This window comes from Oryza brachyantha, chromosome 6, assembly GCF_000231095.2.
Source record: "Oryza brachyantha chromosome 6, ObraRS2, whole genome shotgun sequence".
Taxonomy (NCBI): domain Eukaryota; kingdom Viridiplantae; phylum Streptophyta; class Magnoliopsida; order Poales; family Poaceae; genus Oryza; species Oryza brachyantha.
In genome coordinates, this window is record NC_023168.2 from 7,459,069 (window position 1) to 7,486,092 (window position 27,024).

The 27,024-nt window shown below is 41.5% G+C and overlaps 3 protein-coding genes across 3 annotated transcripts; all 3 read right to left on the reverse strand.

Moving 5' to 3' along the window:
- Positions 1-68: 68 nt before the first annotated feature.
- On the reverse strand, positions 69-3,418 carry LOC102718372 (very-long-chain 3-oxoacyl-CoA reductase 1-like). The gene is made up of 3 exons (XM_040525271.1): positions 2,713-3,418; positions 2,022-2,091; positions 69-696 (listed from the first exon to the last, which is right to left on the reverse strand). Exons 1-3 carry the CDS (start codon positions 3,375-3,377, stop codon positions 352-354), a joined length of 1,080 nt encoding a protein of 359 aa, XP_040381205.1. The 5' UTR covers positions 3,378-3,418; the 3' UTR covers positions 69-351.
- A 6,542-nt stretch (positions 3,419-9,960) lies between these two features.
- On the reverse strand, positions 9,961-13,878 carry LOC102718658 (very-long-chain 3-oxoacyl-CoA reductase 1-like). The gene is made up of 4 exons (XM_040524927.1): positions 13,545-13,878; positions 13,139-13,427; positions 10,566-10,635; positions 9,961-10,278 (listed from the first exon to the last, which is right to left on the reverse strand). Exons 1-4 carry the CDS (start codon positions 13,873-13,875, stop codon positions 9,961-9,963), a joined length of 1,008 nt encoding a protein of 335 aa, XP_040380861.1. The 5' UTR covers positions 13,876-13,878.
- Positions 13,879-16,794: 2,916 nt separating this feature from the next.
- LOC102703500 (protein transport protein sft2) lies at positions 16,795-20,862 on the reverse strand. The gene is made up of 4 exons (XM_006655965.3): positions 20,545-20,862; positions 20,157-20,424; positions 17,472-17,576; positions 16,795-17,271 (listed from the first exon to the last, which is right to left on the reverse strand). Exons 1-4 carry the CDS (start codon positions 20,748-20,750, stop codon positions 17,161-17,163), a joined length of 690 nt encoding a protein of 229 aa, XP_006656028.2. The 5' UTR covers positions 20,751-20,862; the 3' UTR covers positions 16,795-17,160.
- Between the last annotated feature and the right edge of the window lie 6,162 nt (positions 20,863-27,024).

Below are 27,024 nucleotides of genomic sequence, written 5' to 3' on the forward strand. Positions count from 1 at the left end.
ATTGATAAGTTCTAACAGTAGAATCGGTTTTGAATTTTTTCCCTGCTTTGCTTTTCATGACAGCGCAATTTACAAAACATTAAATAGGTATGCCAAGTGTATGTGCATGGGTTGAAAGCTGAATTTATTTAATTATTTTTGACAACTTAATTTATTTAATTTCAAAGCATGCTAACGGATATTGAGGAGCAGCTAAAAGCCCTTTACAATGGGGCCCCACATCACGGCCAGCCGTATAGGAGCTGTGTCTACGCTGCACTACACTACTGGCATGCATTTAGCCAATCAAATTTAATCTAGATTAACGTTTACGAGTGTACACAACTTCTCTCGTTAAATCGTTAAAATTAATTAACTAGCAGCCGCCACCTTCGTCTGATCAGGCGGCGGCCGGCGGCGCAGCCGCTGGAAGACGGCCCTCTGCCGGAGGTTCTCCCGGAGGCGGGCCCGGTCGTGGACGGCGTCCGGCACGGCGCGGGCGACGCACCACTGGAGCCGGTGGCCGAGGTTCGGCATGCAGACCGCGCCGTGGCCGATCCACCGCGCCGCCGCCGCCGCGTAGGCCTCCGAGGTCGGCACGAACGCCGAGGCCCGCCGCCGCCGGGGCTTGCTGGTCTTGGCCGCCGCCGCGTCAGCGCCGTCGGCCCCGGACTTCGCCACGCCGGAGGTCATGTTGGTCGCCACAAACAGCGGGGCCTGCATCGCGTATTTTGCGCGCGCGAATCATTAGTTAGTTGGTTAATTACTCACGTAATAACGACTTTTGTTTATTTCGTTGCCCAATGCTCTGATCATTCGTTTTATTTAGAAAATTTATAAAAAAATTAAAAAATTAGTCATGTATAAAATAATATTTATATTTTATTATACAGTAACAATAAAAATATTAATTATAAAAATATTCAAATAAAATAAAGAGTTAAAATATTAAAAAAAATAAACTTATTTCGGGAAGAAATAACTTATTTCGGACAGAGACAGTAATTATTAACGGCCGCAGTTAACGCAAATCTGATCGGGGACAGATGGCCCCGATGCTGTTGCGCTGGCAGCCTGACACGCACCACGTGAATGGTAAATGGCGTGGACCAGTAAATATTCTGCGGCCACACAGAACTTTATAGAAAAATAATGGTGAAAACAGTAGACGAGGTATCCCACTCATCAGTTTAGAAAAAGAAAATCCATATTGTTCTATTCTATTCGTAGAACTTTAACAAATCCTTATTAATATAGTTTTTCAAAAGAAAACAATATTTACCTTTTCTTAACAAGCTTTCGCAAATTTGTTACTTGTTTTTTCTATATTACAAAGATGCCACTGAAATGATAGTTCTGATGTTAATTATTTATTAATTAACAGTTTCACAATAAGTTAAATTTACAATTGCTTGTTTTTGTAGCTTGTCCAAAATAAGTTAATGCTCAAGTAAGAATGTGTACAAGTACGAGACAAAATACCATATAACTAGCTGCCACATCAATAAGCTTAGGGGGTGTTTAGTTGGAGTATCACATCATACGTTTAACCGGATGTCGTTTAACCGGATGTTGGAAGAGGTTTTCGGACACATGAAAAAGCAAATTTCATGGTTTGCCCGTAAAATGTGAGACGAATCAAAGATTCGACGTGATGTTTTTGAGAAAAAAATTTTGGAACTAAACAAGTAAACATGGCCTTATATTAAGAATAATCGGAGAGACTTTATTATTAATTTAAAATAAATTATAGGTAGTAGTTTTATATATGTTTTGTTAGTTATCTAAAAATAAATACTGAAAAATAAAATTAGATTGAAATCCTCAATATTAACTTCAAATTTAAGTTTTATTATTTAAACTTATCTTATAAACATAATCATAAAAAAAAGGTGGTGTTCTAAATAAACTGGAATATTATATTTGAATTTTAGAAGATAAATATATACTAATTTTTTATTTAGTACTAGTAAACGTGAAATGGTTAAAAAGCAAAGTAACTTGTACAAGTGAAAAATAAAGCCACTACGAAGGTATACTACCTGGCATTGAACATCAATTCCTTTGCTCTTGTATTCCACGTAAAGACTCCTCGAGAACTCCGCAACGTACCTGCGAGTAATTAAAATACGTAAAAAACCAAACAAAATGACAAAACATATGCTATCCCTGTTTCGAGTCGTACAATTTTCCTTCTACCATCATTATTTTGCTGTCAAAGAAAAACCATCAGCTTTTATGATCTTAAAGTAAAGTTATTTTTTATCTTATTTATGCATCTCCCATCACAATTATTCTCTATTTAAATTTCACGTATATTTTTTAACAGATAAGAAATTTTATATAAGTATTTTAACATATTCCGTTAGTGCCATCCTATATTACCCGTACAATATAACATTTATCATACTTGTTTAGAAAGTTTACTATCAAGGTCAGCTTGTCTCATCAGAGAAATAAGTGAAACAGCAAACGAAAAATAATAAAATTATATATATATAAATATTATTAGTGATTTAAAAATTAAGGCTAAAAAATAAAATACAATAAATAACTCTAACTTTAACTTTAAATTTAAATTTGGTGTTAAAACTTTAAATTTTATGTTATAATAAGTATAAGCGTTATAAGTATATGCAAAAAGGACGGGAGTGGAAATGAATTATACGATACACACAGCGGGTAAAAATTAAATTAAAATAATTATCCAAACGAAATGTCGGATTTCTGTACCGTTTAGTGGCGGCGTAGACGGAGTAGAGGGGGAAGGAGGGGATGGCCTCCGTCGAGCCGGAGCCGATGTTGACGACGGCGCCCCTCCCGCGCTCCACCATCCCCGGCAGCACCGCCGCGGTGACCTCCGTCAGCGCCCACAGGTTCACCCGAATCATCTTCACCCACGCCTCCACGTCCGCCTCGTGCAGGTACACCGCGCAGGGCCTCGCCACGCCGGCGTTGTTCACCAGCACCCCGACGTCCAGCCCCGCCACGGCCTCCCGCAGCCGCCGCAGCGCCTCGTCCCCCTTGGCGGTGGAGGCGAGGGCGAGGTCGAACACCACGGTCTTGGTCTGCACGCCGGCGCGGCCGTGGGACCTGGCGATGGCGTCCGAGATGTCCTGGAGCTTGCCCGGGTCGCGGCCGACGAGGACGAGGTTGAGGCCGAGGCCAGCGAGCTCCAGCGCCATGGACCGCCCGATGCCGGACGTCGGCCCCGTGACGACGGCCCAGGCGCCGTAGCGGCGGCGGAGGTCGCGCGGCCGGCGCAGGCAGAGCGCCAGGTGGGAGAGGAGGCGGAACGCGACGGCGGCGACGTAGATGGCACCGATGACGGTCAGAGCGAAGAGCCACGGCTCCTGCTGCCGAAGGTCGCGGACCGCAGCGGCGGCGCTGCCACCCATCCTCACTTCAGATTGAATCGAGTAGCTGCTACGGAGTGACCGGTGGATCTGCCTAGCTAGCAATATACTCCCTCTGTAAAAAAAAAAAAAACCAATTCACTAATTTCCATGTCCAATGTTTAACTATCCGTCTTATTTGAAAAATTTTTAGAAAATTAAAAAAAAAATAGTCACACGTAAGTACTATTCACGATTTATCATCTAATAAAAACAAAAATATTAATTGCAAAAAAATTTTAAATATGACGAAGAGTCAAAAATTATAGATAAAAAATAAAAAAATAGTTTATTTTGAGATGGAGGGAGTAAGTCATTGTGCCAGCCATCCACGTGTTAGCTAGATGTAGCATGCCACCTAGAAAAAAAAAGTGCTTAGGACTTTTCTTTCCTCGATGCAAGCGGCTGGAGTCATAGAGTATTCACCGTGTGAACCCGTGGTTTGGATGCCAGCTCGAATTTTTTTTTTGGCCTGGACCACTCTCCTTTAGAGCAAGTTCAATAGTATATTTATCTGTAGTTAATCTAATAGCTAATTTATACAATAATTATTTACAAAATATCAATACATGATCCCACATATCATACACATATTTTGTCTCAAAACCCGTGTGCAGCTAGTCTACCTCTCTTCTCCCTTCTCTCTCTCCTCTTATCTATTTAAAATATGCTTATAGCTCGCTTACATCATGCTACTATACCTGCTGCAGTTCTCTCTCCTCCTCTTCCCTCCCCCATCCACCCACTCTCTCTCCACCCTCTTCAGATCCAGATCGGGTCGGGGGGAGGCCGGCGGCGGCAAGGCGTGGGCGGTGGCTAGAGGAGGAAGACGGGGCTGACAGGTAGACCCCACCTGTCAGTCTCACCGGGAGGAGGAAGGCAGCCCAGACTTAGGTGCGCACGTGAGGGGTGAGCGCGGTGGTGCTTGGGCCGTGGCCTTCGGCTGGCCCATTGCGAGAGAGGGAAAGAGAGAGGAGGGGAAGATGGGCTAGAGAGGAGGAAGGAATGGGCCGGCTGGGAGAGAGGAAGGTGATAGGCTGCCGGCCCATCCGACTAGAACAAAAAGAAAGGAAAGAGAGGAAGGAAAAAGAGAAAAAGGGAAGCAAGGGAAAAAGAAGGAAAAAAAAGAAAAGGGGAGGAAAAAGAAATGGGAAAAAGGGAGAAGGAAAACAGATTTACCTCCAAGTTTAAATCCTATTAAAGCAAATTTTATTTACTAACATTTAAGTTTAAATCCTATTAATAATTTAAAATGCTTTTGGGACATTTTAAAATATCCAAGAAGCTTCCAATTAATTAAATTAATTTACACTGTTTTTCTCTTGAACTTTAATTAACAATTTATTTTTAATGCATTATTTAATTCATTTTTTGGCTAGGGTAAAACTTAGGATGTGACAGCTTGCAGTTGGGGTCGCTGGCACGGTGGTAGAGGAGAGGACTAGAGAAGATGTCGGGCCGGGTTGGCCAGCCGTCGCCCCGGCCTCGGTTGGGGCTGCATCGATAGCTGGCTTGGAAGCAGTTTCCTGTGCCGAGCCAGCCAGGTCAATATCACTAGCCCTCCTACATGATCAAACACACCAAAGTGACGAACCCCTCATAGTATATTAATCGACTCGCAGAGATGGCATACCTGGACCCCTTGCCTAAAAGCTGGCTTGCGTAGCCGTCTGAGAGGTGGAGGGCTAGGGGATCGCTGTGGACTCGAGGCATCTGCATCTTCGATTGCCTCGGACAATTCAGTGTCCGGATCGAATGCAATCCTCTTCACTGTTGGTTCGTCGGCTGACGCTTTAGCAGCCCACTTGAGCTCGGGCACTGGCCGGCTGGGACGATAAGAAAGAAATTGGTGGCGGTCCTGCAGCAACAAAAACATGCACGAAGTCGATACTTTGGTACAATCCTCAAAAGCAAGCCAATATCACTCGAGAAAGTTGTCTTACCGTAGGTGGCGCGTTCCCCACATGGTAAGGGGGAGGAAAGTCAGATGGCTAACTCGAGATGAGGGTACCAGGCTAGAATAGCCCAGAGACCCGGCTCTTGATGAGGTCCTTCGAGAGCACCTCGTTAGTCTCCCGAGTTGGGCCATTGCATCCAAGATAATCGAAAGCATAGTGGACCCGATCTTTGAGGGGCTGGATCCTGCGTGGGATAAAATGCAAAGTGGCAAAAACACCGGTCAAGCCCGCCGACTTCAAGTTCTTAACTAGGTTGAGCAGGGCGTTGACTTGCACCATCTCGTCCGAAGACGGCAAGGAAGACCATGACTCCTAGATGGCAAGAGCATGTCCGATGAAAGGAGGAAGGGAATTGTTCAAATTCTAGCAATAAAACCGAAGAGCGCACCAGCCAGGGTTCAACTTACTGCGGTAACCAGCCATCCTGCGGAGGCTCGGTACGGTATGTACCGTGGTTTTAAGTTTAAATTTGAGGAGAATTTAAAATTTTTAAGGAAATCTAATGGAAAAAATATATGTTGTATAGGTTGATATATAATATAGTTCTCTCAAAGAAATTCATGAAAAAGGTGTATTTTCTGTGCAATTAAAAATCATAACCAAAAATTTCGAAGGAAAAAATAAAAAATAGCCTATTGCAAGTAGTATTTCGTAAGAAGATGGTTAATAATATTTTGTTGTTGAGTCATTATTAATTTGTACTAGACATACGTTGTACATAATGTTGAAATACAAATATACAATGATGGATATTGGGAAATTATGTATGGAGAAAAATTATATGTGCATGTTAGTACGTACATAGTAGTTTTGTTCGTAATAATGGTTAGTAGGTATATTTGTGACGCAGTAATTAAAATAAAGTTGTTGTTACTTGTTATTGCTATGAATTATTTGGTGAAGTGTCATATGACAGTGTATGTTGTAATGTGAAGAATTTAGAAAATGTCATGTCAAAATTTTCTTATTTTCCTACATGTCCTAAATGTCACAAATATAGTCACAAAATATTTTTCTTATTTTCTGTATTTTTCAGATTTTTTAATGTTTTTTTGCATTTGACATCTCACAAATTTTTAAAAATTCTTCTCCCCGCAGTTTTCTCGCGGAAACCGCGGTTTTCGCAGCCGAAACTGCGCGGTTTTGCACGGTTTCTGCCGTTCTCATACGTTGTTTTGGCACGCATTAGCCGTGGTTACCATGCGAAAACACGCGGTAACCGCGACAAACCGTTCGGTTACCGAATTTACCGACAAGGTTTGAATTCAATTATTTTATTTTCAAATTCATCACGGTTTTTGCAGGATCCACGGTTACCGTGCGATAACCGTGCTACCGCGCTAAGCGCGGCACAGACACAAATATGGTAAGTTGAACCTTGGTGCCAGCCCTTCAGGGAAGACTTAATGGGGGGGGGGGTGAACCCGGCTTTCTTGCACCCTTCCTTGAGCTGAATGTCGGCGCCCCAATTCGTTGAGGGCCTCAGCTTATTCAGCTAGGGCTTAACGGTGAAGAGGTGGTGGAATAGGTTGAAGTGGGAAGGGATGCTGAGGAAGGTTTCACATATACAAAAACAAAAAATTGAAGGATGGAGTTGGGGTTCAGATGGTGGAGCTCGATGCCATAGAAATCCAGTAAACCCCAGAAGAAAGAATATACAGGAATGTCGAAGCCTTGCTCAAAAAAAGGCTTGAAAACAACAATCTTCCTAGAGTAAGGGGTTCGGAATTTCTCACCGAGGACGGCAGGACCAGCAGCACCCGAGGAGTTTCTTCCCCAGAATCAATCTGACCTTTGTCATCACCGTTAGGTTCTGCTCCATGTTCATCGAGGTGTGCCAGGCCATGGCGGATGGAAAGGCTGAGGCTCGGCGAAGGGAGGCGATCTGTTGGTGGGGTGAACGAGATGTGGGCTCGTGGGCTTGAAATAGGGTTTGGGCACAGCGAGTTCGCCGGAGCACTAAGAGAGCAGAGAGGAGGGACTGAAATGGTGGTGGCGAAGAAGAAGATGAAGAGGCAGGGCAATGGAAAAGATAAATGAGCCGTTAACGAGCCCAACGGCTCGAAAAGTTTCTGTTGGAATGGGCTAAGTCTTGTTGTGTCTCCTCGCGAGTAAAACGGATCGAGATTTTCGGTGCTGGCACAATTGATACCATGCCACCTTTTAAGGCATGTTGCGAATTCTATGGTTATGCCAAACGGTAACATAAATTCCGTAATTTCATTTACAAACTAGGAGTGGACGGTGCGCCAATATTTCGGGCCTACAGCTGTATTTACACAGGCATTGGACGATATCGCCCATGACACTTAATTGCGCTTTTCATTATGTGCCTAAACTTTGAGTAAACCCGAATGTACTTGGTACTAACTACTCGACTATAACGGTTAAGCAATTTTGTGTAACCTACCCTAGCAGGCAGAACATAATTTTAAATTATATGTCTGGGGAGACACATCACAAAAACCATCTCCAAACCACTCGGGTACAAAATGCTTAGAGAGAGCAGCCAGAGTTGGATACCATTCGGGTCCGAAAGCACTCGGAACAGTGTTGCTCGAGTCGGGAAACTCGAAACTTTGAGAATGCCTTTTGGGTAATAGTCCATAGATGACTCTATGTTTAATTGTTACGCATTTAAGCATAGAGTCGGGGGCTACATATAATAGGTGCACCTATTTCTTTCTTCAATTCAGAGCCCTCCACAGCCTCTACAATCATTATGGATTAATCGGGATCACTTGAGAAGCACTCAGGAAGCGCTCGGGAAACACTCGGATGTTGTCAAACATACTATGTAAAGAAGTTTATGATGATCTAGCCATCTACACGAACGATTTACGTTGCTATGGATGACTCCGGAGGCTAATGTGGAATACCTATACTATGAGTATCCGTAGACGACATGAATATATACAGTTGTAGAGTGCCGAATAGGAAGAAGATTATATCTGTACGGTATCAACCGGAGTTTGGTAACTGTCGGATTGCATGTCATATATACTGGATCCGAGTTGTAACCGAAATAGGATAGATCTTAGTCTTGTCAGATTATTACTCTACCATATCTGTAAGCCCTACCTCTTATTATATAAGGGGTTACGAGCACCCCCACAGGGAGGACGGTCATACATATCCAATACAGCCAAGCAGGATTAGGGTGTTATCTGGCCTGGCCGAGAGCCTAAACCTGGGTAAATTATTTCCTTCTTCGTCTTGACCATCGAGTTCCGAGCCCAATAACCACCCTATAAGTTTATTGCCGACATCAATCGTCGACATGTTGAAATGAATTTTTAAGCAATTTTTATATAGGTTTTTTAAAAAAACGCATCGTTTAGTAGTTTAAAAAGTGTGTGCGTGGAAAACAACAAAATCTAGGGTGCTAACCCTACCCCATATAAAGAATGGTTCATCACGTAAGATCAACTTTTAATTTCTAAATCTTGGACACCACATGTATGTCGAATATATAAGCATAGAATGATTTAATTTATTTTAAAAATAAATAAATTACGACATTAACCTTATAAACTACGATACTTGCATCTTTCAATCTATACATGTAACTAGATAGTCAAACATGAACAGATCACACATATAAGAAATATGCTTAACATGTACCGAGTATTTTAGTTGTATTGTGAATCGTATTGATGAGGAACCAAGCATTTATGTACCGAGTGTTTTGGTTTTGTTGTGGATCGTATTGACGAGTAACAATGCATACAAAAGAAATGTTGTGTTGGATGTTGTCATCAGCACACAACCCTTGAGCGTGAGAAAGACGAGCCGTTGTAAAAAATCAGCGAGTAGTCGCGTAACGCGCTACCCAAAAACCTTATTGACGTCTTCTCCCAATGCAGGACATCGGGGTTTCAGAGACCTGCTTTCCTGATCACTGGTGCACGCTAGCGAGCGGGACGGAGTAGACAATGAGTGACGACGCAGTATGGAGGAGGAGGCAAAAACCTAGATTTTGCGACGAGGCGGTGGGTCTCAGTACCATAGTAGAAAAATATTTTCTAGGATTTTCGTATCCAACATTTGACCGTTTGTTTATTTGAAAACTTTATGTAAAAGTTAAAAAAATAGTCACACATAAAATAATATTCATGATTTATCATCTAATAACAATAAAAATACGAATCATAAAACTTTTGTTAATAAGTGACAGACGGTTAAACGTTGAACGGTGCAAAAATAACCTCTCCATGGGACGGAGGCAGTAGATCAACCAAAATGAACACATGTTCTTCCTTAAAAACGAAATATATATACCCTATACTGTGTGGTCTGACACTCTTGCTACGCATATTGTAGGACATCATTCAACGACACCATTTATTATCGCTACTCCTCTCCGATCACCGATGGCCATGATCACCATAACATCAATGACCAAAATGAGCACATATCGTCTGATTGCGCATATTTTAATTACGCCATTCAACACTTAATAACGGCTTGCTAGCTAGTGGCCGGTGCGTTAAATCGGAGCAATTTTATCATTCTTAAAATGTACTGATCGATACCAAATTTTATATAGAAAATAGTAGTTGGTGCCTCCATAACAACAGATCGCCCGCTAATTAATTAACTAATTAGTTAATTAATTAATTAATTAATTAATTAGTTGCTGGCTGGCCACCATCCGGGGTGCGGTGTGTGGAGGAGTAGCGCCGGCCGGAGGAGGACCTAATGGCCCGAAAGACGGCGCGGTGGTGCAGGTGGAGCCGCAGGAGGCACCAGTCGACGGCGAACTCCGGGGTGCACCGCAGCAGCAGCTGCTGGAGCCGGTGCGCCGTGTTGGGCACGCACACCCGCCGCCCGTCGCCGATGCTCCGCGCCGCCGCCCGGGCGTACTCCTCCGCCGTCACCACCAGCGGCACGTATTTGCCCCTCACAGCTGCCGATATCATCTTCGTGTCCACCAGGAACGGCACCTGTAATTAATGATTATATTTTTTTAATAAGACAAACGGTAAAGATCAAAAGTCAACGACGTCAAATAAAAAATACAGAGGGAGTATATATAGAGAAAAAATATATTGAGTTTTTTAAAAAAAAATATTGTGTAACCATTGTTTCATTTCTAGATTCTGTATAGTATAGGTATTGAGTTAATTTTATAATTTGGGGAAAATATATATTCAGAATTTTTTAGAGTACTATAGAGATTTTTAGAGTAGCTGCCACTCGCCAAATAACAACATCTAGCAACGTTAACGACCTGGCATTGCACGTCGATTCCTTTGCTCTTGTACTCCACGGAGAGGCCCCTCGAGAATTCAGCAACATATCTGTCCTCAACAAGAAACAAACAGTTCTCAATTCCTTATTTTTCTCATCTAGCAAAATTAATTTATACTCTTCAAAAAGAGCAGTGGAAGTGAGTGAGGGAATGGTTATTTAGCACATATGTAAACGTCCACTATTTTCTTGCATGTCACACTGCTACAAAAGAAGTCATTCGTGCCGATTATTAACCCTCATTAGTGTCTGAGTGTCGTGTACATATGGATCTAGCACGAATTCCCGGCACTAATGAGGGCAACCTATTTGTGCCGGATATAAGACCTAGCATTGATGATGTCACAGGAATTAAAACAAAACATTGTTGGTTCGATGCATCGGCTTGAATCGAGCTGATGCATGGAGCTCAACAACTCCCTCCCCCACCCAGCCACCCACATGAACCCCATCGAAACCCCAAGAAATGGGTCAAACCTCGTAGAACCGAGGAACACCATGTCACATATCAAACTAGAAATATATATCTCAAACTAGGAATCGATGTTACAGAACCACATGTCATATATTAAATCAGAAGCATACAAGATCACATATCATAATAATCATAAGAAACATACACAACCCACCCCATTGTCACCACCGCCGCTGCCGTGTGTGTGGAGAAGCCTACCCACCTAACTATTGACATCAAGCATGCCTATGATGCATGGATCTAGCCAAACTCAAGCTAGTGGGTGTCAGATCTAACCATTTCCAAGCTCGTGGGAGGTGGATCTAGTGGCCCCTGAGTTCGTGGTGGCCAGATCTGATAGCCCAAGCTCGAGGAAGGGGTCGCCGCAATTCGAGAGCAGGGGAGGGAGCTAGCCGTCCCAACCGACAGAGCTAGAGGGAAAGGAGATGGAGATGATGGTGGGGGTAGCAACGGGACCTTGAGGAAGGAGGAGGCACCTCTGGCCCGGCCAGGTTGAGCAAATAGTCATTTATCGCGCCCTTCGGTAGGATGAGGTGCAGGTACTTGTCACTCTTCTCGCTGATGAGGAATGCGTCGGGGTGACACTCCAGCTTGGCGTCGTGCGCGCCTTGCCGGCCATGGCCATGGCCGGCATAAGAATGAGAAGGAGATGGAGGGGAGAGATAAGAAAACAAGGGGGCTAGAGATAGAGGATAGAAAAACTAGAGGGAGGCACTGTACAACCGAGTCGACTCTATGGGCTCGGCTCAACCCATATTTACCGGGTAATAATAAGATCTGACACAAATAGGAGTTTCCCGCATATTATTTTGGATATTTTTATACACGACACAATTGAGGTCCCACTTTTGTGTCGTTCTTATATATACCCCACAAAATGTATTCATGCCCATTATTTTGGATATTTATTATACCTGGTATAAATGAGGTATCTGTATCTAGCACAAATATACAATATTACCTTCCATTTTCGGATATGTTTTATACCCAACACAAATGAATTAGCATTTTGTGTCAGGTCTTTCAAATACGCGGCACAAATATCCTCATTTGTGATGATTATTAATCAGACCCGACACAAATATGTCCTCATTTGTGACGATTATTAATTTGGACACGCAGGTGCCTGGTTTTGGATATGTCATATGTCAACGACGAGTATTGGTGAGCTGGCACAAATGCAATGACATTCTTTAGTTCTGTGGTAATGTCCCTTAATAATCACTAGAAGTTCAAAAAAGAATAATATATATTAATATGATATATATCACTTTATAAAATTCACGTTCAAGTCCGAGTTCTACACGTTGTAAAACCCAAATTGACCTAAAAGCCTGAAACTAGTACATGAACATTCACAATTATATTTGTTATTTCTCTTGCAACTTATATAAGTCAAATTTAAAATTAAATGTTTGTAAAGTGATATTACTCGTATTAATATATTTTGTTAAATACTATTTAGGTAACATGCAACAAACAAGTGAATGATCACTCCACTTGCTAAAAACACTTCCATGTGGCAGTGAATATAGCAGAACACCTACTTTCACAACAAAATTTGCAAATTAGCTCTTAAACTTCTTAATAATAAGAAACAGTCAAATGTAAATACATATACACGTGTAACATAATATGTTGAATATTCTCCATAAAAAATGCACATGTGACGCATTTTAAAAACATTTTATTTATTTTATAAAGTATTAGAATATATTTTCATACGTATCAAAGCATAAACAATCAGCTGCTTAATTACCAGTAAAACTTACTCCATCTGGATTTTTTTACACCATTAATTCATATTATATAATTAATAATTAATTATTTCGTTCTGAATTGATTTATTGCTAAAGAAACTTTAAAAATAATTTATAATTTTACATATTTATATAAAACTATTGAATAAGAAGAATGATGAAATATAGATCTAAAAGACAATCACGTTAAATAAAAAAAAGTCTTGAGGTACTACTTCCGTTTCATAATATAAGATATTTGACTTTTTTTTTGCAACGTATATTTAATAGCAGCATTCTCGGTTTTACAAAATGTGCATGCAATGCGTGAGTACGTACGCCTTGGTGCCGACGTAGACGGAGTAGAGAGGGAAGGAGGGGAGGACCGACGACGACGCCGAGCCGATGTTGACGACGGCGCCCCTCCGGCGCTCCACCATCCCCGGCAGCACCGCCGCCGTCACCTTCGTCAGGGCCAGGTCGTTCACCCGAATCATCCTCACCCACGCCTCCACGTCCGCCTCGTGCAGGAACATCGCGCCCGGCTTCACCACCCCGGCGTTGTTCACCAGCACCCCGACGTCCACCTCCTCCACCGCCTCCCTCAGCGCCGCCATCGCCTTCTCACCTACACATGCACGCCCGCCGGAGATGGAGGAGAAGATCAGACGATCGACGACAATGGATCATACGCATGGCGTGGCGGCCATGGACACATTAACTTTGCTACGTACTGTCTCCATACCTTGCACGGTGGACACGAGGGAGAAGTCGAACACCACGGTCTTGGTCCGCACGCCGTGGGACCGGGTGACGGCGTCGGCGACTTCCCGGAGCTTGGCGCGGTCACGGCCGACGAGGACGACGTCGAGGCCGCGAGCCGCGAGCTCCAGCGCCATGGCCCGGCCGATGCCGGACGTCGGCCCCGTGACGACGGCCCACTCGCCGTAGCGGCGGCGGAGGTCCTTGGGACGGCGCAGGCCGGACGAGAGGACGGCGATGAGGCGGAAGACGGCGGCGGCGACATGGACGGCGCCGAGGGTGGCCAGCAAGATGAACCATATCGGCACGGCCATGTGAGCAAGCAACTAGCTTTCTTCCCTTTCAGGTTTCAGCTAGCTTGTTAGGTTGTTATTTTCTGTGAGTGCAGTCAAAGCCCAGCTTCCATATATGTACTGCTACAAATGCTGCTTATAATTATCATCATGATTCATGCATCAGCAACTGTTTAAATTTTAGCAAGCAACTAAACTGCACAGCACATGATCGAGAGTGACAGTTAGAGCGGTGGCGATATGATGATACAAGTATGTAACATATGGGTGCATGTGTAGGCCGGGATATATGCTAGCTGCTTGTTTGCATCAGATGTCACTGTAACACTATCGATCGGTACATCTTTTCACTTTTTCTTATCCTTATAATTATCAGCTAAAATTTAAAATTTAACTTTAAACGTGAAGTAGATCTTACTATTTTTTATCATAGTTTATTTTTTAACTTTGACTTTTAGATCTCTAAAAACACGTATATATAAAAGTTTTATTTACATGTTATTTTTCATTTGTAATATGTTATTTGACTTTTTTCCATGAAAAACCATCTCCCCCCTTAATATATGGTATTGACAAGCTTTACACCAGACATTCACAATAAAAAAAACTAGGATAAATTCGGCGTTTCCCCCTGAAAATTTGCTCAAATTTACTCGGTACGTACGTCACTTAGACTCAAAAGTCAAATAAGCCATTGGATGAAATTTCTAGTGACATGAATTTGCTGCAAAATACGTGGGTTCGTAGTACTGTAGCTTAAATCAATCGTTAAATCTATAGCCTTAAACATGTAGTGCCAGCCATTTCACCAAACTAGCTATAATCGTATTACTTAAAAGAGTCGTCCTCCTTCGTTTCATATTCTCCACTTTAACGTGAAAATATTTAAATCATCCACTATAAAAAACCGAATTTATCCCTCTCATAAAAAACTTCTATATCGTATAGGGAGCTATGTAAAAAATTTCATAATTTATTGAAACTTTTAAGAGTATAAATCAATGTTAACATTGCATGTATATGGGGATCCTTAAGGTTTTTTTTTTTTGAAAAATCATTGGCTCAATGGTATATTGAGCTGTGGCAAACTCAGCGGCAAATTTCTCTCTTTTTCATGATGAGTTATAGCTAGTTGAGTCATATATATACACCTTTTAAAGGCTTAAAAACACTTTCCATTTAGTTCTTGTCATCCTTTCAAATCTTGAAGTGACATGATGCCATGCTGTGTCGGCATCAATGGCTGTATGTTTCATATGCGAATTTCACATTGAGATGGGAATTTCAAAGCTAACGCCGACCAATTAGTACGGCCGGCACATTCACAAAATGTGATCACAAATTCATAATGAGAGAAAACGAGAAAGTTTACTTCTTTCCTTATATAGATTTATAGTTCGTAGAAAAATCGATCATCATTAATAAGGGCACACAAAGATATGGGACCGATTTTATTTAAAAAATATTAAATTTATGGAAAGAATTTTATTCATAGGAAAAAAACTTCAATAATTCACAATTCAATTTAATGCAATTCATAGTATTTTTATTAATTTTTGAAAAGGTGGTCTATTTTATTTTTATTGTTTTTCCTGGATTTTCTGAATTTAATGGCACTAAAATACGTGGGATATCTATAATAAATATCGGCATTTGGGAATGTCCTTTCGTGAGAGAGAAGCTATGTGGTCCAAGGAGTCATGGTAGAGGTTCAGACCATACGTGCTCTAAAGATAGTTTGGAACAGTACTAGCATATTACCATATTGCAACACTATTTTAATGAAACAAAACAATCATTAAGCAGTTATTATATCACTGTATATATCATTTCTTAATTAGTAAATATATTTGTTATTATATGTAGGTCCTTTATTTCAATTCTATTTTTTTTCTACAATTAGTAGGGTAGGACAGTGACAGTGGCAAATTAATCACTCACCGTCATCCCTGTTTATTTCTATAGGAGTATATTTTATAGGAATATAGATATAAAATATAATTTATGAGCCAAGTATACTCTTAATTAGATGAATTTCACTCATAAATTATATCTTATATCATGCCTAAGTGGTATGTAAGAGAGGCACGACAAATCACAGCCATTTATTTCTTGATATGAACATATTGTCACCTCCATTTATACATCATGGCTAAGTATTTAGAACACAATTATCTTTCCTTGATTAATCATTCATGCATGCATGCAATATGCCCAAACAAGCGACAAACATGTATAAATTGGGCCTACCTATTAAGTTTGATTCTCAAATATCTAATAAATTTATATAGTATTTACAGTATAAAAATGTGCAAAATTGAATTTTGTATGAACAACCGATTGTTTGTTTGTCATATGAGAAAAACAAATGAAATGTAATTCAAAAATCCGAATTAATGAAATTACAGGGATATTGAAATAAAATTTAATGTAAAATTTTGGAGTTGCTGATTTATTATACCTAATTTAAATTTCTATACATTAAAATAAGGAAACACAATTTAAATCTCTACACATTTAAGAATTTAATGTTAACAAATGATATCTTACCACCTATGAAGTAGGAGAAAATGTTACGGTTGGATTAATGTTCCACAAATGGTCCAAAATAATTGTCCTTAAAAAATCTATACAAATGATGTGGTGAGTTCAGTTTTGTTGGACAAAACACTAACCAAATTATTACCATGCAGTCAGCTCTGGCGTTACAATTTGTGGAGGCAGTAGCAAAGATAAGGGTTGAAATCTTTCGTGAACTGTGCAAACTATGTAACTGAATGAATTGCAGGAAAATTCCAAGCTTGGTTAGTTTTATTTTGCACTTACTATGAAACTGAATACAAGACTTACAAATTGAACAAGTTTGTAATCTCCCACCTGCAATATGTATTCTACCAGTATGTAACGATAAAAAGGCATGATGTTTCTTCAGGTCACTGAATTTTGAAAGGTACCAGGGAGTTTGCAGTAGGTGCTGGCAGAACAGCAGTTTAACCTTTACGAATGTATTAACAAAAACAGAAGAGGCACAACAGCACAGAACTATCCAGTTCCAAGTTCATCTCGGAAAATTTTTCCTTTGACTAGCTGAAGTACATCTTTATTTCCACAATATAACCATAAAAGGAACCTTAGGGTACATAAGCACAACAGACATTTTCCCTTCATAAAAATCTTAATCTAAACAGAAGGCATGAGTAGGGGGAGGGGTGTCACAATTTCTCTATCGTTGATCAGTACTACATACAAAAATATTGCAGGTAAAACCCAGAATATGTGATTACGTAGCTGTTCATCCTACTCAGGTTATCGGCCAAAACAGCTTGTTACAGATGACAAGAGACTTGATGAGATAAATTTCAATCCACTGGAACCCCCAGGAAAGTAGGATATGGTGTAGTAACCAAGAGCTAGAACCTGTAACAAAAGGAGGTCACTCACAAAAATATGGCATGCTCCATGGAATTGCTTATGCAAAGTGATGAGACGGCCTAAATATTGTTTGTGTAAGTATGATTTCCATTAGTTGCCTTTTTTTCCCCGAAAAGAGCACTTGCCATCCTATGATAACACAAAATATACACAAGTAAAAATTTCCGTTCAGAGGAAGGACGAACCTGAAGGATGGAGAATATCACCGAGAGGAAATAGCTGTGAAGCACCATAGAGACATAAATTGTACCGACCATGCATCCAATAAATCCCACTGTAAATGGTAGCCTCTGAAAAGAACAGGCATGTTCTTTTATCAGATATAAGATAAATTTTAAACCCATGGGAACACAAAGTTATTGCATTGCTGACTATGTAAGAAACTTGAGCCAGCAGAAGCAGCCATTCTAATATTCTTTATAAAATTTAATTTAATTGTCATAAGCTTCCTATGGTGCACTGAAATTTGCATCGACTCTTCTCAATCTACACCTTCCGCGAGAGACCTATCCTTGTTTCAAAATAAAGGTCACCCTTATACCATCTTTATGGGCCTTTAATGGATATTCAAAATTTTCCATTATATGTAAGCATTTGTGAAATTGTGGTACAGGTAAAACAAATCAATACCTAGAGCAAATCTCCCAGCTGATATGGAGAAATAAGAATTATATACTTCAATGCATATATATAGTACACTCAAAGCATCTACCAATAAAGTGAATTGTGCTTATGGGCATTGCAGTTGTGTTCAACGATCTAACCAGGGAATTGCACTTTTTAAGTCAAACAGTATGCATCTAACCGTCCCAATTGTTTGCATCTTCTAATGCAAAAGAATCATGTATGCAAGTGAGAAAAGAGATGGCGACAGACAACTTGTATTTGATAACTGCCAACCCCTAACCTGAGCACCTCATCCACAGCTTATGCAAGAGGAAGGCAGCAGAACTAGCACTCTATAAAGTATGAGCAAAGGTCTCAATAGTAAAGATTGAGGAAAAAACTACTCCTGGACTGAAAAACCGGCACAATAGTCATGGGTAGGTGCAAATTAATGGTAGACTATCATGGCATTACTGAAATGTCAATGGGCAGGAAAGTGGAACTTTTGACAGGCCGTAAGGAGAGGGACTGGTAAAAAGTACAAGTAAAAAAAAATTCAGTAAAACTGTTCTGGTTTTCGTGGATTGCAGAATAAGCTGGTGCCTGTAGCATTCCCATCCACTCTATTCTGGCTAGTTTTTTAGTAAAACTGGGCAAAAACCTTTCATAGAAATCAAGAGGATTGCATTGAAACCAGAAACCATTTTGGGAGAAAAGACTTCCAGCTAGTTTCTTACGATGAAAGAAAGTTCAGAAATATTTTGGCATTGAGCCAAAAAAGATAAATGCCTTTGGTCATATCAAGTTATTCATTCGCATTGAGCCAATAAAGAATCTCATTGATATGAATTGAAAAGGATGACAAGATGCTTTCTTCAGTCGCACCTGATAACAGACAAACCAAACCAAAAAAAGAGGCTAAGCAAAAGAAGCCATGTCAACACTGTCAACACTATACTCTTACATTTTAATAGCACAAGTGCCAATGATCAAAGAGTTCTGACTTGAAAGATCAAGGATCCCCTTTCCCATGAAAAAGTTCTCATAGTATTGCTCATAGTTCTTTGGATCTGCTCAAATAGTAGTGTACTCCCTCCATGTTTTAATGTATGACATTTAGACTTTTAGACTCGACATTTGTCAATTTGTCTTATTCAAAAAAATAGTACAAATATTCAAAGATTTATATTGTGCTTAAATTAATTTTAGGGATAAAACAAGTCAAAAAAGTAAATGATGCTTCCAACAAAAATTGAATAAGACGAATGATCAAACTTCATGTCCAAAAGTCAAAGCATCATACATTTAAATATGGAGGGAGTACTTCATAAAGATTCTTCATTTCGCTAAATGTTTCAAAACAAAAGTGCACCCATGATGTAAGATAAACAGACGTAAAGCATGTAGGTCCCTTGATAATAAGGAAAACATTAGCTTCTATCCTGGGGAGTAGATGGTGATCTCTTTTATCATTCATGGACTAAAAACTACGTCATAATTGTAGCACTTAATTAGTGCCTCTTGTTCCAAAAACAAGAAACTCTTATCTTTTCTTTTCCTATGTTTACAAAGCCCTTCTTTAACAAGGATCATTGACAGATCAACTCATATGATACCTAGATTACAACCATCCAAAAGAATAAAGAGAAAGAAACAGCAGCAAAATCGTTTTTTTCCAGTCAATTCATTTATTCATCCAAGCTTTGTTCTCTAGCTCTTTTCCAGTCCCATGGGTATAACTACATATGTGTGCTACAAACAGTCATGGTCTGTCTACACATTGCTTTAGTTCATATACTTCACATTTCGTCATCTACAGCCTACAGGGATTTCATCAGGGCAATTCAAACCAAACAAACCCAGTGTTCCCCTAATCCAGCAGAGAATTTAAAACACCACATAGTAAATTATATAGTCGTGTATACTAGAAAACGCCTCGAATCTTTGGATATATGGAAGATAAACGCTCTACTGGTGGAATGTTATTCACTAACAGCACGCCCGAAAATTTTGAACTGTCTGCATAGAGCAAATAATTGAGCTCAATAGTTCACAACAAACACAGAGAGTAAAAATTGCTGCTCCAAAATACTTAGTCCATTCAACCAAATTTGTTTGCAGGATCAAATTGGTGCTGAATTTTCGTCTCTACTCCCTCACTACCAAACAAAACTAGTAAACTACTACTCGAAAATGAAAATTGAAATGTAGAAAAATTTTAACTACCACCACACCAAAAGCAATTCGTAGCAATTTGGCCGTACCTCCTTGGAGGTCATGTGAGCGAACTGGCTGGCGGGTCCTTTGAGCGCGAAGAGGGAGGCGATGATGAGCGCGCATCCGAGCGTGAAGCAGATGGCGAACTTCTGCGGCATGAGCACCATGACGGGCAGGAAGAACGCGAACGCGATGAAGACGAAGAAGATGCCGCTGGCGAGGAAGAGGCCGAAGTACATGAGGGCCTTCCCCGAGGGGAAGCTGCTCGTCGCGCTCTGGAAGCTCCCCGGAAGCTCCCGCACGCCCTTGGTCACCCTGCAGTGAACAGGATCAAGAAAGGCGATCGCTGATAACCGCGGGCCGAGATCTCAGCTCGGGGGGGAAGGGGAGCGGATCAGATCTGGCGGGAGCGAGGAGGGCGGCGGGCGGGCTTACACGCTGAATGTGCCGGAGACGGTGTCGTTGGCGGAGCGGACGGCGGCCTCGATGTCGAAGGGGAGCGGGGAGGAGGAGGAGGAGGCGTCGGAGCGGGAGGCGGCGTAGGAGTTCCAGTCCGCGAGGAGGGAGGGCTGCGACTCGGGTGAGGAGGGGGCGGGGGCGGCGGGGCCGCCGGTGAACCAGGCCTGCGCCGTCTTCTGCATCGCGGCCAAGAGGGGGCGCCGGCGACGAGGCGAGGCGAGCTGGTGGGGTGGGAGTGGGAAGAGGGCGCGCGGCGGAGGTGGTGAACGCAACGCGCAGAGTAGAAGAAGATGAAAACGAAGGGACTCGTTGGTTTCCTTTTAATAATGAAGAACGTTTTAATACTGTACTCGTTTTCCTTCGAGTCGACTCCTCCCTCTCATCGGTTGTTGTTGGATTAGAATACGATGAGTAATAAGCAATTTTATTATTTAAATTTTGTAGTGCAACATAAGTATACGTACAACAGTCTATATGCAACATAAGGACATGTACAACAGTCCAGTCTAGATAGCAGCTATCTATTTAACATATATAGCCAGTAAAATAGATATATTGTATAATAACTTACACAGTTGCTATTTGTTTGATTGTCTGTATGTTGTTCGATGCATATACGCATCCACGATTAAACATGCATAGATCTTTATATAATATTTTGTTGCTTCGCTAATCATTGTAGCCTGGTTATTGTTTAAAACAGTCTCGTAGCACGATCGTTCATATCCATAGTACTAATGTTTAAAACATGTTCAGGCATTGTTTAGTTTCTAAATTTTTTTCCAAAAACATCACGTCGAATTTTTTGACACCTAAATAAAGCATTAAATATAGATGAACCAAAAAACTAATTGCACAGCTATGGAAGAAATCTTGAGACGAATCTTTTGAGCCTAATTAGTCCATGATTAGCCATAAGTGCTACAATAATCAACATGTGCTAATGACGGATTAATTAGGCTCAAAAGATTCGTCTCGCGGTTTCTAGGCTAGCCGTGAAATTCGGTTTTTCATTCGTGTCCAAAAACTCCTTCCGACGTCCGGTCAAACATTTGATGTGACACTTCTCTCAAAAATTTTCTCAATCTAAACACACCTTAGTAACTTCTTTAATCAAAGGTAGCATTTCTCTGCTGCTCACATCCTGCATCACTTTAGACAAAGGGAATCATCAAGAAAAGTAGGGTAAATAACTTTACACTTAGAAATGAAACAATTTTAGAAATGAAACAATTTTAAAAACTGCTCACATAGCAGTAGTCTAGCAATCTAGCGCTATTGACAGACCAATTGTTTATCAAATCAGCCTAACATTAGCCTTCAAGATTGTAAAAATTGTAAAGTATTGCTAGATCAAGCCAATAAACAAGAGATCTAAATGCGTCCTGAAATGTCAGAAAATCAACTTCTTGTGCTTTAGATTTTTACAGCTCATAGTAATTCTTGAAATTAAAAACGCTTTCCAGTAGAAATTACTCAGTCGTTTTTTGAACCGACAAGCCATATTAGTGTTCAGATATTTCTACTTTCTAATGCAGATTTGCCCAAACTCGGCAAGGGAATTAAAGACTGATTTGGCAATAGTAGTGATCCTAATTCGTCTTATGACTAGTCCTGTGTGGGATACCTGTTTAATCCCTCTAAAATGATCAATAAAAAACTAACATAATGTTGAAGCTATTGTCTTAGAGAAATCAACCTGCAGTCATATAGAAGAAAAAAAAAGTCACTTATGTTCAAGTTACATATGCATGTTCGAAAGAGTCATGTATATACACAGGTTCTAAACTGATCTTTACAGAAATGTGCAGGAAATAGTTACCTTCAGGAAAAGGGTTAATTTAATTCGTGCCATTGCAACTATGTGTATTTAGAAAAATACCATTATAATTCGTCTATTCGTAACCGTGCCACTTAAATTTTACAAAATTAGAACTATATCATTGCCATCACGTTTTCCATCTTCTTCGCCGTCTGCACGTGGGACCCACCTTTCAGATTCATCTTTCTTCCTCTAATCTCACTATCCCCACCTGTCTCTCTCCACCGGGGTCACCGTGCCTCAACTACCTGACGAGGAACGAGACGACGCCGTCAGCGTCGTGTTGCTCGAAGCTGAGCGACGTGGTGAGGGCGCAGCCGAAGTGCCTCAGCGTCGCGCTCAACGCCGACTCGGCGGCGCTCGGGCTCAGCATCAACCGCACTCGTGCGCTTGGCCTCCCCGACACGTGCAAGGTCCAGACGCCACCAATCAGCAACCACAAGAGTAAGTAGCCTCGCTGGCTGCCGTCTATTTTCTCGCTTCCCAACCGATTCTCCGGCGGCAAGCTGAGCTGACGAACGCCTTCGCCCGTCGCTTGCAGGTGGTGCCGCTCATCCGGGGGACAAACGCCAACCTCGGCCAGGACAAGCTCCAAGGCGACGCCGGCGACGCCCGTGGGATCCGGTGTCGTGCCGCTCCTCGTCTTGCCCGCTGGCCTCCTCGCCGGCCTCGTCGTCGCGGCCGTCTACACCATCTTCGCCGTGTGATCTATCTCGCTCCGGTTCAATGACGACAACCTCATCACCGTCGATCTTGTTCAGTGCATGCGTTTGAGGATTTCGATCAGCTAGATGTGAGAACGCACGCGCGCACGCGTGTTTTTAGGAATTTGAGAGATTGTTCTTCCATTGCTTCATGTTGCTGCTGGCAGCGATTTGTTCATTCCATGCATGCATTTGATTTGTTTGTTCTATTTATTCATTGTGCATGCATGTTCTTTTAGCTTTGTCTGTATTAGATCTAGCCTCCCAAACAGTCAATGAATCGGTCTCCTTGTCGTCGATGGTGCTGGTGAAGGTGGCAGTCTACGCATGGGCAGAGGGTTGGAACAAGCAAACGGATATGCATGGCTGGCCATGGCACGGCGGCGGAGAGAGACAAGTGGGGAAAGTGAGATAGGAGGAAGAAGATGAATACGACAGATGGATCCCAAGTGTAGATGGGAAGAAGATGGAAAACGTGACAGCAATGGCATCGTTCTAATTTTATAAAATTTGAGTGGCATGATTATGAATAGACGAATTGTAATGGTATTTTTCTGAATACGCATAGTTACGAATGGATCAAAGTAACCCTCAGGAAAAAGTCTGTTCCTAAAACACTTAATGGCAGAAACATGTTCAACCTGTTCTTCATCAGACATTTCCTTTGTATCTCTTAACAGTAGGCTGCTATAAGCTTCCATCATCTTAGCTTCTTTCTCATGAATTCTTGCCTCTTTCTTCTCCTTAGCTGCTAGATGGGCAAGCCTTGTTGATTCAAGCTTCTCCGCTGACAACTTTTGCTGCAATTCGAGCACCTTCAAACAATTGTCAGCAGCTTCAGACTGAATTTTGCTAAATTTGTCAAGCTTCAGACTGAATTTTCCAATCTCAAAATTTCATTATTTCTGAAAAAAAGAGAAATCAAACTGCTATACCAGGTTCCTGGATCTGAAACATGAGTATGTATCCATGAAAAACCATTGGTGAAGCCATTGCTGAGCCAGCCAAGTAGTGTTGGTTGCCGGTTGAGCTCTGGGAGCTGGAGAAGTAGGGGAAGCCTGCATCCTGTTACGTCTCGACCTCCTGAAACCCTAGAAAAATCATGGAAGATAGAATACGAGAAACATAATAGGAAAAACAGAACGAGAAAGACATAATTTCAGAGTGAGAGAGATGTTTCATTAGTTTCTGGAAGGTTCAACAACGTTCAAACCCTCTGCCTACACTCTGCCGACCTTATATAGCAATATGCCAATAGGTCTCTCTCCCAGCTCACTCATGGGCCGGCCATTTACCGAGCCCATGTTGACTCGTCGTATCTGATGTTAGATCAGCGTGCTCTCGTCGATCTCCTGAGTTCAGTGTTCTCTTCAGTGTGCATGACATTCTCCCCTCCTTCAAGTGAAGCTTGTCCCCAAGCTTCTGCTGTTGGAAAACGATGCCGCAGCTCGTATTGATTTTCCCAAGTAATCACTTGTGTATCTGGTCCGGACCAGCGAACTTGAACCTGAGGAACCATCTTGGATCCTTTGCGAACCATGAGATGATCCAAAACCTGATAGGGTTCCACAGCGGCTGTACCATCAGATGACAGTGTAGGCATGCTAGGCGACACTGATTGTCCAGGAGCAAGTGCCTTCTTGAGTTGAGATACATGAACCACCGGATGAATAAGACTAGTTGCCGGTAGATCCAACTGATATGCCACTGACCCCACCTTGGCCAAAATCTGAAATGGTCCATAGAAACGAAAGGATAATTTGCGATTTGCTCTTGTTAGCACAGATTGCTGAACAAATGGCTGCAACTTAAAATAAACCCAATCGCCCACTGTGAAAGAACGCTCAGACCAATGTTGATCAGCTTGTTGTTTCATGCGAAGTTGAGCACGCGTCAAATGCTCCTTGATTAAATGCTGCATTGCCTTTCTATCCTGAAGCCATTTAGATAAGTCAGCTAATAGAGATACAGCTGGATCTGTTAAGCCAAAATACCGAGGTTTGTGTCCGTATAACACTTCAAATGGAGACACTTGCAGAGCTGAATGATATGAGGTATTATAGCAAAATTCTGCTAAAGCCAACCAACGACTCCACTGAGATGGACAGGCATGCACAAAGCAACGCAAAAATGTCTCCAAACACTGATTAACACGCTCGGTCTGCCCATTGGTTTGTGGATGATAAGAAGAACTCATTCTCAATTGAGTACCTGCTAGTCTGAATAATGATGTCCACAAGTTACTGGTAAAAATCCGATCACGATCAGATATTAAAGACTGTGGTAAACCATGTAGCCGATATATGTGTTGCATATAAATGTCTGCAACCTCTAAAGCCGTAAAAGGATGAGTCAAACTGATGAAATGAGCATATTTAGAGAATTTGTCCACCACCACTAATATGCAATTAGAAGCTTTAGATTTGGGCAAACCTTCAATAAAATCCAGTGAGACCATTTGCCAAGCATGATCAGGTATTGGTAATGGTTGCAACAGCCTTGGATACTTAGTGTGTTCAGATTTAGCCCGCTGACAAATATCACAAGCTTTCACAAAAGCTTCCACAGACTTCTGTAATGCAGGCCAAGCAAAAAGTGTTTAACCCGCTGATAAGTCACTCCTATACCAAAATGCCCCCCGACAGCGGCAGTGTGCAAATTAGCCAATAATTTGTTCTGTAACACCACATTGTGGCCAATCCAAATTCTTTTATGGAAGTAAAGCACGCCATTTTTGAGAGAAAATCCTGGAATAGCCTGAGCATTGAGACTAAGTTTCTGAAGTTTGGTCTGTGCATTATCCTGGTTATATCCCTCAATCACCTCCTGTAGCCAATCTGGCACACAAACTGATACCGCAGTCAATTTAGAAACTGCTGGACAACGAGATAATTCATCTGCAGCCTTGTTATCTAATCCTTTGCGATGAACAATCTTGTACGTGAGACCCAACAATTTCGTCATTGCTTTCTGTTGCCATGGAGACGATTATCGTTGCTCTGTTAAAAAGGATAGACTGCGATGATCCGTCCTGATAACAAATTCGTCATGCTGTAAATAGGGGCGCCATTGTTCCACAGCCAACATAATTGCCAAACTTTCCTTCTCATAAGTAGATAAACCTTGGTGCCGCGAACCCAGAGCTCGACTAAGAAAAGCAATTGGATGATGATCCTGCATCAATACCGCACCAATCCCTTTGTCTGAAGCATCAGTCTCTACCACAAACGTTTTCTGAAAATCTGGCAAAGCCAAAACAGGTGTTGAAATGAGAGCTTGTTTCAAATGTTGAAACGCATCTTCATGAACCTGATGCCACTGAAACACCTGCCCTTTTCACAACAAATTAGTAAGCACTTTACTGATAATGTCGTAATGATGCACAAATTTGCGATAATATCCTGTTAACCCCAAAAAGCTTCTCAACTCTTTAACTGAAGTTGGAGTGGGCCAGTTTTTGACAGACTGAACTTTGTCTTCTTCGGTAGCTACTCCATCAGGGCAAATGATGTGACCTAGATAAGATAATCTCTGTTGAGCAAAGGAACACTTACTGAATTTGACTTTCAATTGATGGTCCTGTAATAGTTGAACCACTAGTTTTAAATGATCCACATGGTCTTCCAAAGTCTTACTGTATATGAGTAATCATCCACAAATACCAATACACATCTGCGCAATAAGGTAGCAAACACACTGTTCATGACTCCCTGAAATGTAGCAGGTGCACTGGTGAGGCCAAAAGGAATAACTCTGAATTCATAATGACCACTATGAGTCTTGAATGCAGTCTTGTGTTCATCTTGCACTTGCATACGAATCTGATGATATCCAGACCGCAAGTCCAGTTTGGTGAACCAATGGGATCCTGCCAACTCATCCAACAATTCATCTATGATTGGTAAAGGATATTTGTTCTTAATTGTAATG

Coding starts and splice junctions, on each gene's coding strand:
- LOC102718372 (XM_040525271.1), bottom strand. CDS start 3,377: ATGGGTGGCAGCGCCGCCGCTGCGGTCCGCGACCTTCGGCAGCAGGAG. Junction 2,092..2,712: donor GTCTACGCCGCCACTAAACG/GTACAGAAATCC, acceptor AATTACTCGCAG/GTACGTTGCGGAGTTCTCGA. Junction 697..2,021: donor GAATTGATGTTCAATGCCAG/GTAGTATACCTT, acceptor TACGCGATGCAG/GCCCCGCTGTTTGTGGCGAC.
- LOC102718658 (XM_040524927.1), bottom strand. CDS start 13,875: ATGGCCGTGCCGATATGGTTCATCTTGCTGGCCACCCTCGGCGCCGTC. Junction 13,428..13,544: donor CCTCGTGTCCACCGTGCAAG/GTATGGAGACAG, acceptor GTGCATGTGTAG/GTGAGAAGGCGATGGCGGCG. Junction 10,636..13,138: donor GTCTACGTCGGCACCAAGGC/GTACGTACTCAC, acceptor TGTTGAGGACAG/ATATGTTGCTGAATTCTCGA.
- LOC102703500 (XM_006655965.3), bottom strand. CDS start 20,750: ATGCAGAAGACGGCGCAGGCCTGGTTCACCGGCGGCCCCGCCGCCCCC. Junction 17,577..20,156: donor CTCACATGACCTCCAAGGAG/GTACGGCCAAAT, acceptor TGTTCTTTTCAG/AGGCTACCATTTACAGTGGG. Junction 17,272..17,471: donor TGATATTCTCCATCCTTCAG/GTTCGTCCTTCC, acceptor CTTTTGTTACAG/GTTCTAGCTCTTGGTTACTA.